The sequence below is a fragment of the Enoplosus armatus genome, chromosome 21 (genome assembly GCF_043641665.1).
Source record: "Enoplosus armatus isolate fEnoArm2 chromosome 21, fEnoArm2.hap1, whole genome shotgun sequence".
NCBI classification, from domain to species: domain Eukaryota; kingdom Metazoa; phylum Chordata; class Actinopteri; order Centrarchiformes; family Enoplosidae; genus Enoplosus; species Enoplosus armatus.
Genome location: NC_092200.1, coordinates 602,255 through 615,000, shown reverse-complemented (window position 1 = coordinate 615,000; position 12,746 = coordinate 602,255). Strand labels below are relative to the sequence as shown.

At 42.0% G+C, this 12,746-nt stretch overlaps 1 protein-coding gene across 1 annotated transcript in view; it reads right to left on the bottom strand.

Moving 5' to 3' along the window:
- LOC139304592 (5'-AMP-activated protein kinase subunit gamma-2-like) overlaps positions 1 to 7,121 on the bottom strand; it is a 36,478-nt gene extending 29,357 nt beyond the window's left edge. The window contains exons 1-3 of the mRNA XM_070928524.1: positions 7,054 to 7,121; positions 927 to 998; positions 1 to 195 (exon numbers count right to left, since the gene is read on the bottom strand). The exon at positions 1 to 195 is cut by the window's left edge and continues 2 nt beyond it. Coding sequence (XP_070784625.1) covers positions 1 to 195; positions 927 to 980 — 249 coding nt within the window. The 5' untranslated portion in view covers positions 981 to 998; positions 7,054 to 7,121. The remainder of the gene's footprint in view (positions 196 to 926; positions 999 to 7,053) is intronic.
- Positions 7,122 to 12,746: the final 5,625 nt, after the last annotated feature.

Sequence of the window (12,746 nt, the reverse complement as noted above, 5' to 3'; positions counted from 1 at the left end):
GCGTGGAGACTTGGGTGGTGAGTCCTGCTGGGGGGTTCCAGTCTGGTAGGGGAAAATGGTTTTGGGGGAGCTGGGACTCATCTTGGAGCTGGAGGTCCTGGGTGGAGCAGAGCGGGGGCTGGAGGGCCGGCTGAACGGAGCCCGATGGAAGAAGCTCCTGGTGGGGCTGGCAGAGTGGCACAGAGCCTCCCCCTGCTGGATGGGAGGACACATTACAGCTGCTGGCTAACAGCTGTTCAAGTTGCGTCACATTCAACACGTACATTTGAACATTTACAACTGTTACACTGTTACAACTGACATTTTCATTAAATAATAAGTCAAAAATCAGGTCCCGCCTCTGACCGGACAGATAGCCAATCATAGCTTGGGATAATGGGGCCTGTGCCACCCCAGGACACTCCCTGGACACGCCCCTGTTCAAGTGAAGCCAACGCTACAACTTTCAGTCCATCACTGACACTGTGACATCACACCCACTTCTTGCAGTGATTGGTCAGCTGTGTGGAGGTGTGAAAGTTGGCGAGGTTTGAACTTCAGCTGAGGTCGACACTATGACTGTCTGAACATCTCTATATTCATATGATATCATCAATGAAACTAATTTGCATGTTTAGACTGTAACATGCTCTTGAGGTAATTCACTGTGGTCTTTAAACACGTGGTCTTTTACTTCTGTTATCAACCGTCAGGTGAGTTCAGACAGGAAACACCTCAGTGCTTTACATCATCTCTGAACTCACACGTGATGAAAACGTCTGTTTGACTGAACGCAGCTCGCAGACCTTCTGAGGTTTTCAGCCTGTGGATTTCTCTGTTTGTAGCTGCGTGTTGATCAAAGCTATCAGCTGATGATGACTCATCAGCAGTGATGTCATCACCTTGCCACAATAAGTATGAGTTTAAAATTAAGCCTTTGGTTTCACCTTCCTGCTGCCGTCTTTCTCTGCTCGACCTGGATCTCCCTCCAGGAAGGGCATCGCAAACACACTCAGGTCCTGCAGAGACACAGAGAGACTTATTACCCTGAAATATGATTCAAAATGCACCAAATTCTGCATTTCGTGTTGAATTCAAATTCAAAGTGAAGATGGGAAATATATGATTTTTAGTACTTCAGGCCATAACTGAACATTAAAAAGAAAAGAGGAGAATGTAATTAGGTTCATTTCCATTTCACAATATCAATCTAATGTGTTCTGCCATAAAGTCGACTTTTATGATGTCATTATATGTAATTATATGTTTTTGTTGACTCATAATAGACATGATTGAATAACACATAAATTCAAATGTAAAGCTGTACATATAATTTAATTTACACTTTTCCAACAATGTTAACAGAAACTGACATTATGGCAGAGCTGTTGTGTTGGACTGCATTAGACTACAGGTGTACCCAATAAAGTGGACACTGAGTGTAAACGCTCAAATTAAAAGTTGAAGCTAAAGCTTAAATGTAAATGTGTAACTGAAAAGGAAAATGAAAACATTCATAAGAAAACGTAGAAGAGAAAGAATGATTAAGATATAAAGAGATCGCCTTGTTCGTAAATGAAGAGACTGAGGACGGTCTGCACAGGGAAGTGGACTCACTCCAGACCACGACTAGAAGTGATCCACCGCTTGTGACGTGTCGGCGTCCAAACTGCAGACAGCAGTGGAAACATGAAGGCTCAAAAGTGCTGAGCTCCAGACTCCTCTCCTGTTGCATCATGGGAGAGTTTGTGGGGTAAACATAGAGGCAGTGACGGACAGTCACAGATAATCAGCAAAACATCTGCTGAGAGGACGACATGGCTGACACCAAACGCTGTCTGTCTGTCTGTCTGACTGACTGACTGTCTGTCTGTCTGTCTGTCTGTCTGACTGTCTGACTGCCTGACTGACTGTCTATCTGACTGCCTGACTGTCTGTCTGTCTGTCTGTCTGACTGACAGCCCGACTGACTGACTGTCTGTCTGTCTGACTGTCTGACTGTCTGTCTGACTGCCTGACTGTCTGTCTGTGTGTCTGTCTGTCTGTCTGTCTGTCTGTCCATCTGTCTGTCTGACTGACTGTCTTTCTGACTGTCTGTCTGTCTGACTGACTGCCCGACTGTCTGTCTGTGTGTCTGACTGACTGTCTGTCTGTCTGTCTCTCTGCCTGTCTGTCTAGTTTAAACTTAGGTTATGACCTAAATCTTTTTGCGTTTGGGTTCAGCTTCAGGAGCCAATCAGAAGAGCTCAAACACGTCAGATGATTGAAACTTTGAATTATCTCAAGTTAAACTTCTACTCAGCTGGTCTTTACTTTGACTGGAGGGTTTGAGATCAAACACACATCGGTGCGACCTCGTGATGTTGTAGCTTAGAGGTCAGAGGTCACAGAGATGGTTAACCTTCCTGTGAGGCAGAGATGAGGGTTTATTCACCCAGACATCATCACTCTGCATTTCTCACTAGTCTGAATATTTCTGGTTGCCATGGGAAACTGACAGCTCGGATCTGGACCAAGTGTGTCCGCCCACACAAACACACACAACACACAACACACAACACACACACACGTCAGCTGTGATGTTGTTTCTTTTACGTTCTGCTGATTTTGTTCCTCGGAGCCTCACACTAAAGTTTCTCCTCATGTCATCAACCTGTCGTGTCTCCGCTCGGTTTCACCATCGAGGACTAACCATTGCCTGACTGTCTTTGTTAAGATCAGCTGATTTGATTTGAAAACTCAGTGTGAACATCCGACACTAAAGCAGACGTGTGTTTCAAACTGTGGCCAATAATTTTAGATGTTGTTCAACTCTTAGTCCGTTTAATGGAAACAGAGGGGTGCTCCTTCTCTGCTCAGTTATTCAATTCAATTCAGATGTTCCTCTTAAACCTCCTCCACTCTGTGATAACAGCTCGACTGTCGCACTACAATGGAAAGAGAAAGAAATGTATTCAAGCAGAAACTTACAATGATGTTGTGTCTGTCAGTGTCATGTCCTGATCTGTTCTGATTGGTTTGTTTGTAGTCGTGTGTCGTAGCAGCAGTCACATTGTGAGAATTTGTTTTTGGTTCCCAAATCTGCAAATCAACCATCAGTTGTTTGTAACTCTACAACGACACCGAGAAGTGTTTTCTGATCCGACGCCGCGATCGTGAGGATGTTGATATATGTCTGTGACTTCCTGAGGCTCAGGAGACGTCAGGTTTAAGGAAAGCAAGACATAGAAATGACTTTTATATACAATTAATTTGCAACAGAAAACATGTTTTGAAGGAAACTGTTGTCTTCTATTAACATAATGAGGAAACGTTGTTAATTAACATCTCTGGCACAAATACACTATATTGCCAAAAGTATTCACTCACCCATCCAAATAATTGAAATCAGGTGTTCCAATCACTTCCATGGCCACAGGTGTATAAAATCATGCACCAAGGCATGCAGACTGTTTCTACAAACATTTGTGAAAGAATGGCTCGCTCTCAGGAGCTCAGTGAATTCCAGCGTGGGACTGTGATAGGATGCCTCCTGTGCAACAAGTCCAGTCGTGAAATTTCCTCGCTCCTAAATATTCCACAGTCAACTGTCAGTGGTATTATAACAAAGTGGAAGCGATTGGGAACGACAGCAACTCAGCCACGAAGTGGTAGGCCACGTAAAATGACGGAGCGGGTTCAGCAGATGCTGAGGCGCATAGTGCGCAGAGGTCGCCAACTTTCTGCAGAGTCAATCGCTACAGACCTCCAAACTTCATGTGGCCTTCAGATTAGCTCAAGAACAGTGCGTAGAGAGCTTCATGGAATGGGTTTCCATGGCCGAGCAGCTGCATCCAAGCCGTACATCACCAAGTGCAATGCAAAGCGTCGGATGCAGTGGTGTAAAGCACGCCGCCACTGGACTCTAGAGCAGTGGAGACGCGTTCTCTGGAGTGACGAATCGCACTTCACCATCTGGCGATCTGATGGACGAGTCTGGGTTTGGCGGTTGCCAGGAGAACGGTACTTGTCTGACTGCATTGTGCCAAGTGTAAAGTTTGGTGGAGGGGGGATTATGGTGTGGGGTTGTTTTCCAGGAGCTGGGCTTGGCCCCTTAGTTCCAGTGAAAGGAACTCTGAATGCTTCAGCATACCAAGAGATTTTGGACAATTCCATGCTCCCAACTTTGTGGGAACAGTTTGGGGATGGCCCCTTGCTGTTCCAACATGACTGTACACCAGTGCACAAAGCAAGGTCCATAAAGACATGGATGAGAGAGTTTGGTGTGGATGAACTTGACTGGCCTGCACAGAGTCCTGACCTCAACCCAATAGAACACCTTTGGGATGAATTAGAGCCGAGACTGAGAGCCAGGCCTTCTCGTCCAACATCAGTGTGTGACCTCACAAATGCGCTTCTGGAAGAATGGTCAAAAATTCCCATAAACACACTCCTAAACCTTGTGGAAAGCCTTCCCAGAAGAGTTGAAGCTGTTATAGCTGCAAAGGGTGGACCGACGTCATATTAAACCCTATGGATTAAGAATGGGATGTCACTTAAGTTCATATGCGAGTCAAGGCAGGTGAGTCAATGTTTTTGGCAATATAGTGTATATACAAAACTGTTGATACTGAACGTGTCAGTAAAATGTTCCCTGACAATGTATTTCATGTTTTCTGCCAAAATATCTGATTTTGCAGCAGAATGAATTGCTCCTTTCCACACGCTGGAAATGCCCATAAATCCAGGACAGAAAAAGAATCCACTAGTTTGAATCTACTCCGACACATTCATCAACAACAAGCGAAACATTGTGATATGTATCTAACAGCACAACAACCTGAGCAGCCTACAGGAGGCATCCAACAATACAAATGCAATCAAATATACTCACACAGCTTTACAAGTTCAAATATATTATAAAAATCTAAACATTCTTTTATGTGTGAGAAGAAGAGGTGTGGAGTTTCAGGCCAACAAATACACAAATAAATATACAAATATTACTGCATGAATTCAGAGGACTGTTCTTATCTGAAGTTAGTCTGGGCCTTTAAACCAACTCTGTATGGAGCAGTTTGACGGTAGGGAATAATTCACAACAAGATGTCATATTTTTGATTATTACCTCACTAGTCACGTTTCCCTCCAAATGTAACAAAACAGGAAACGCTATCGAAAAAGTTGTAATATCTGAGTTTCCATTCAGGTTTTTTCAAACATTGAAAATGTGCTTAAAAACATGGATGTAAACAGACTAACTGTGTGCGGAGGTTCGTCACATCACATCAAAGGTCAGAGGTCACAGCTGCTGATAATGTAGCTCACAGTCCTCAGAGGGACCTGAGGCCCTCCCTTTGTTCCACAGCTTTTGTTTTTCTCTTGTAAAATACTCGACACGCTCACCTCCTCAGGCTTCTACGTAAACTGGTGACGTCCACACTGAGGTCAGAACCTGTGATGAGACGGTGGGATGACGCACTGTGTTGATCACAGCCACACGTCTAAATGAGTAACAACACGTCTAAAGTCTCGCTTTGTACTGGAACATACTGAATATACTGAATCTTGTTTTGGACAGGGGAGTCTTAGGATTATAATTAGTGTCTCTAAATGATGTTAAACTGAAAATCTTTGAGTTTCAGACTGTTGGTCGGACAAAACAAGCTCAGGGAATAATTCGACTTTCTTTTAATTGGGCATTTTTTACTTGATTGATTAAAAATAACTGACAGATTAATCAATGTATAATAATCAGTAGCACAGCCCTACTTTGTTAGCATGCTGACAAAAGTGCAGCCTCACAAGACGGCTTGCATGGCTGTAGACTCTTGTTCCATTAACGAAGTACATAAAAACTACAGAGTCTGACCTGTTTAAGGTGATTTAAGCAGTAGTGGAGGACGTTTTCAGAGGCTCCATTCAGAATCAGAATCAGAAATACTTTATTGATCCCCGGGGCGAAATTAGACCAGCAACTGTAACAGGCTGCATGCACGGTCTGCACATGCACACTAGTTAGTTACTTAAGTAAAAGTCCTTTATATACAGTTAGCTAGATTTAACTACTTTTATATACAGTTAGCTAGTTTAACTAGTTTAACTACTTTATATACAGTTAGCTAGTTTAACTACTTTATATATAGTTAGCTAGATTTAACTAGTTTAACTACTTTATATACAGTTAGCTAGTTTAACTACTTTATATTGTTAGCTAGTTTAACTACTTTATATAGTTAGCTAGTTTAACTAGTTTAACTACTTTATATACAGTGAGCTAGTTTAACTACTTTATATACAGTGAGCTAGTTTAACTAGTTTAACTACTTTATATACAGTTAGCTAGTTTAACTACTTTATATAGTTAGCTAGTTTAACTAGTTTAACTACTTTATATACAGTTAGCTAGTTTAACTACTTTATATTGTTAGCTAGTTTAACTACTTTATATTGTTAGCTAGTTTAACTAGTTTAACTACTTTATATACAGTTAGCTAGTTTAACTACTTTATATTGTTAGCTAGTTAGATTATGTAAAATATTGATCTGTAAAGTAACCAGTAACTACAGCTGTTAAATAAATGTAGGGGGTTAAAGTACAAAGTAGCATGAAATGGAAATGCTCAACTAAGTGGGCTACAGTACTTGAGTAAATGTACTTAGTTACAAGTCTTTAAGTCTTTACTCCAAGTAGAAACAATACTACAATCTCTCAATGTTGAATGAAGTCACATGTTTAAAGTATTGTGTTTGCAATGTTGTTTTGTATGTGTGATATTTCCGTTACTGAATCAGAACCAAACATTTAATCTCTTCAGCAGCTGAGCTTCAATGAGCATGATCAATCAACATGATCAGGACTGAATTTGTGCTGGAGACTCTGTACCACAGTGACAAAAGCAGCTTTTCACCACTCACCACCACCTTTCACTCACAGACAAACATCCCTTAAAACACAGCTTCAAAATATCTTAATCATTATAATCTACACACACTGTAATATGAATTTAAGTTCCCTTAAATCCCTGAATCCTTAAATCCCTGAATTTAAGGCCTCAGATGTCTCTTGACTAGATTTGAAAATAAAGACTGTACCTTCTGCTCTTCAGTTTCCAGAAATCAATAATCCAATAAATCGGTTCACTGCTGTATGTCTCTTGGTCTTTGACTCTGAGTCACTTACACACTTCTGTCACTTTGTCTCTCTTTTACCCCTCCCTCCCTCCCTCCCTCCCTCTCTCTCTCTCCCTCCCTCTCTCTCTCTCTCTCTCTCTCCCTCTCTCTCTCTCTCTCTCTCCCTCCCTCTCTCTCTCTCTCTCTCTCTCTCTCTCCCTCCCTCCCTCTCTCTCTCCCTCCCTCTCTCTCTCTCTCCCTCCCTCTCTCTCTCTCCCTCTCTCTCTCTCCTTCTCTCTCTCTCCCTCTCTCTCTCCCTCCCTCTCTCTCTCTCCCTCTCTCCCTCTCTCTCTCTCCTTCTCTCTCTCTCCCTCTCTCTCTCCCTCCCTCCCTCTCTCTCTCTCTCTCTCCTTCTCTCTCTCTCTCTCCTTCTCTCTCTCTCTCTCCTCTCTCTCTCTCTCCCTCCCTCTCTCTCTCTCCCTCTCTCTCTCTCTCTCTCCTTCTCTCTCTCTCTCTCTCCCTCTCTCTCTCTCTCTCTCTCCCTCCCTCTCTCTCTCCCTCCCTCCCTCCCTCTCTCCCTCCCTCTCTCTCTCTCTCTCTCCCTCTCTCTCTCTCCCTCCCTCCCTCCCTCTCTCTCTCCCTCTCTCTCTCTCCCTCCCTCCCTCCCTCTCTCTCTCTCTCTCTCTCTCCCCTCTCTCTCTCCATATCATATCCTGTTCTTTTACACTGTGTGTGTTTGTGAGGCTAGTTAGCTCATAAAAGAGCCAATCAATAACAAACACAGGCAGTTATCACTGGACACTGGCTGCAGTACCACTCTTCAGCCTATAGGTGGCGTGTTTGTGTCCAGTATTCTCTCTCTGTTAGCTCTGGTTCTGGTCTCCTCCACCTCCTGAGGGAAACATCTGGCTCTTGCAGGTAGTGCTGCCTGTTTCTCATCCGATTCCAAGTTGGTAAAATACATGTTTTGCTCCACGGCCAATGAATTCCGTACTGAATCTTTCGTTCACGGTCTCTTTAGCCTCTTTGTGACTCTACAGATGTAAAATGTAATAATAGTGACAAAGGTATTAACAACAAGTCTCAGTTTAAATATTGATCTTCTGTCCATCACGTTAAAGTAAGAACTTGTGTTCTGTTTGATGAGAAGGACGAGTGCTCGGCCTCAGCCTGGCTGCTGCTGTTACACCGGATTCCGTGATCCGGCTCTGTGGTTTAGGTTCAATACTGAGGGAGATAAAAACTCTTACAACTAAGAGATTTCTTAATTCCCACCAAACTATCTACAAAGATTCAATAAGGGATGCTCTTTTGTTGGATTTCTGACAAAGTAGCTGCTCAGCCTGTTACCATAGTAACCACAGGTGTCTCCGAATCAACCAGAACTGAAATCTGAAGGACTGTAACTTAAATTAAAGTTACACAAAGTGAATTAGATGGAGAATACAGCTGCATGTGTGTGGAAGCCGCCTTGCTTCAGTATTAGTCACATGTGAAGTAACTGAAGCTAAATACACTGTTATCAGCTGGTTAGCACAGTAGCTAACGGCAAACTATGTTCCTGTTCAGTTTCTGACCCAGTTTCTACGGTTACAGACCTGACCAATCCTCACTGTGACCTCTGACCTCCAGTGAGGTCATCATGAAGCAGACTGTCATCACAAAAATGTCTCCTGAGGGGGTCTGAGATCAGCTTTCCATGACCCACTTACTGTAGACACACACACACACACACACACACACACACACACACACACACACACTGCAGATGCCTGTACTTTCATATATGAACATGAACAGATGTGATTCAAGACTTTAGGTCAGGCTTTTCTTTTATTTTCCCCAAGTTGGCGTTGTGCAGGCTTTAGCTAGCAGTGGTGGTATCCCCTTTTTTCAGTCTGTTGATTTGGGCTACACAAAGGTTTCCTGTAGCTAATAAAGTTACGCTTCAATCGATCTGTAAACCATCTTATAAAACATGGTGTGTCGGTGTTTTTAATCGCTCTTTGTGAAATCAACAACAGTGCTCTGCTGCATCATCTGCTCCGGTCATCCTCTCCTGTTCTACTCTGCTTCCGTCCTTTAGGGCTCAGACTATTTGTTGGACGACAGACAGATTAAAACAGATTACAGTAGATTTAAAGTAGAAACACAAACACAACCAGTTTGATCCAATCCATGTGACGCTGTTCTCAGGTCAGATTGAAGGCTGATAGCAGCAGTTTATGGTGGTTTGTGAAGGTGAATCATTAGACAGCAGTTCAGGTGTCTGTGTGTGATTGTATTGTTGTTATCATGCAGTATGATGTTAATGTGACGGATTAGATCAGAGGGAAACCTGAGACAGACTAATAATATATAGACTTATAATATATAGACTAATAATACACAGATTTATAATATATAGACTTATAACATATAGACTAATAATACACAGATTAATAATATACAGATTTATAATATACATATTAGTAATGTACAGATGCATAATATCTAGACTAATAATATACAGATTTATAATATACATATTAGTAATGTACAGATGTATAATATCTAGACTAATAATATACAGACTTATAATATCTAGACTAATAATACACAGATTTATAATATACAGACTTACATACATACATACATTTTTTCTGTCATGTGAATCCACTGTAACTGATCTGAGTCAAAACTGTCTGAAAACTGTTTGAAACTCAAATGACAAATTCTAAGTGGAATATTCCTTTAATTAGATAGTTTCATCATTTAGCAGCTAAAAGCATGTATGAACAACAGTTTCTGGTCTCTGTAAGTTTAACAACAGCAGCAGGTGGAGAAACAAAGTCTCTGGTTTTATCTCCTTTTTTATGATGCTGATCTCTGTTGTGTTTGTTTTTTCATGTCTTTTACTTTTATATTTTATATTTTATAAAGTCTTAAGTGGGTCATAAATAAAATCAGGATTAATGATTCATTACAGCTGAAGATGAAAGACACATCATAAAGTTTGTTATTGCTCAGATTCTGAACTCTGACCTGAGAGATGGACAGTTTAGTTGATTTATAATCAGCTGATAACAGCTGGAGGGACTGTGAGAACACTAACAGTCTAAAGTCTTGCTGCTGCCCCCTTCAGGCTGTAGTGTTCACTCACTCCAGGAAGTCACGTGTCCGGCCAAGAAATAGTTCCTCCATATAAAACCTCAACATATCGTTTCTACACTTTTTTTAATATAAATTAAGCAAACGAGCTATAACGTGTTAATCAGTGAGCTTTAGAGCTGCTGGTAGCTGGACTTTGTTCCCTTTGGACAGAGCCAGGCTAGCTATTCCCCCCTGTTTCCAGTCTTTATGCTAAGCTAAGTTAACCAGCTGCTGGCTGTAGCTTCATGTTTAGCACACAGTTATTGAGTTTGTTGGGAGCCATTCCTCACCTGGGGGAGGAGCTGTCTGAGAAGACAAGTTCTTGGGAAACTAAGTCCTTTTTCACTTTAGTTACAGGACATTTGTTTGATCGTTTGATGCTTGATTTTTATTTGACTTTGGGTCATAAAAGAGATCTAGAGGTGGAAATAATGAATGACTTAACAGAATCATCATTGGTTTGTTACCTTTTTCTCTAAGCTAAGTGAGTGCTTCACTGTTCTGTTACGTTCCTGTACAAGCTGTCTATAACATTAATAACTCAGCAGAGTTATCACAACATGATTGTTTCTGTGGTATTTCAATAAGCTTTTAACCAGGAGGTAACATACTGTGTGTTACAGCTGAGCTACAAACGGTGGCCTCCGTCACCAGTGAGGAGCTCCACTGATAAACTACAGATTCCCATGTTTTCATTTGTTCCACTTCCTGTTCTGTCTCTTCGCTTCTGGGATGCCGCTACATGCAAGTCAAAACTCTCTGTCCGGATTGGTCCACACAGTCTGCTATACATTTCTGGTGGGGACGTCATGTGACCTGACATCACCACATCCACCACAGATATCAGATTAAAAAGATCACCTTAGTTAACTAGCTAACAACTAGCTTCCTGTGTGTTACAGCAGCTCTGATGCTGCAGATTATTAAGTTATTAACACAATTTACATTCTTGAGAAATGATTACTAAACCTGCTGATGGTCTGGAAACTATAGTATAAATATTAATTAAAACATTTATGTCAACTATGGCTCATAATGTACATTTTATTGATAATATAATGTGCAATAATCAGCTTGTAACACAATAATAAGTCCATATCATAGAAACTGGACTGTGTGTAACAGCTAACTAACCAGGTGACTCAGTGAAGAAATTATATTAACACACGTTTTGAACGTCCACTCAGACAACTCGTGTTCTGACATCATGTTGTTAGAAACACAAACACACTGTGACCAGTCAGCAAGACCATTATAAGAGTAAGATGAGCAGCTGATCCCAGAGCTGTGAACTGATCGAATAATCAGTGGATGTTTGTCAGACTGCTGTAGAAGAAACATTACATCTAATGTGAATCTGAATTGGACAGGATTTTTCCAGTTTCACCACCTTTTGCAGAAAAACTTTGACTTGCAGAGACTGAATGAATCTGAGTAAATTCTCATAATCATCACAAATTCCTGGAGAAACTGATTAACATTCAACAACAACACAAGCTGCTGATCATCACATCTGCTGCTTTTTCACCAGAGAACACACAGAGGAGCACTTCCCATGGCTGTGTGTGTGTGTGTGTGTGTGTGTGTGTGTGAGTGTGTGTGTGTGAGTGTGTGTGTGTGTGTGTGTGTGTGTGTGTGTGTGAGTGTGAGTGTGTGTGTGTGTGTGTGTGTGTGAGTGTGTGTGTGTGAGTGTGTGTGTGTGTGTGTGTGTGTGTGTGTGTGTGAGTGTGTGTGTGTGAGTGTGTGTGTGTGTGTGTGTGTGTGTGTGTGTGTGTCCGTGCCCTCATGCTTCACTCTTGCCTCGTCATCAGAATGATGGTTAGTGAGAATCAGATGGAGCAATGCTGACTCGAGTGTTTTAAAGCTCCGGTCTGACTTTTCTCAGGCAGCAGCTTCACCTGTTAGCCCCTCCCACCTCCTCCTCACAGACAGTCATGACATCACTTCCTGTCTACCCTGTGTACCCTCTCTCATTCAGCATTGCTTTCATCAGTCTTTATTCTATTATTCTTTATTCTCAGACAAATCAGCTCCACTTCAGCAGCTAATAGTAGAAACTGAGCACAAAAAAAACCTACAGCTCCCAAGAAAAACTACAAGCGAGAGGCAGCGCAGGTACTTCATCATAATTTGGTTTCATCCACATCCATAAAACTCTACAACACTCTTTTAAGTTGTAATCTCTGCTGTCTAAAAAGATTCTACAGAGTTCAGTCCTTTCTGTCCCACTGTTATTACAGACAGTGAACTAACCACAGGCATGGACTGTCCCGCTGTCATTACAGACAGTGAACTAACCAGAGACACTGGACTGTCCCGCTGTTAATACAGACACCTGAACTAACCAGAGACACTGGACAGTCCCGCTGTCATTACAGACAGTGACTAACCAGAGACACTCGACTGTCCCGCTGTTATTACAGACACCTGAACTAACCAGAGACACTGGACAGTCCCGCTGTCATTACAGACAGTGAACTAACCAGAGACACTGGACTGTCCCGCTGTTAATACAGACAGTGACTAACCAGAGACACTCGACT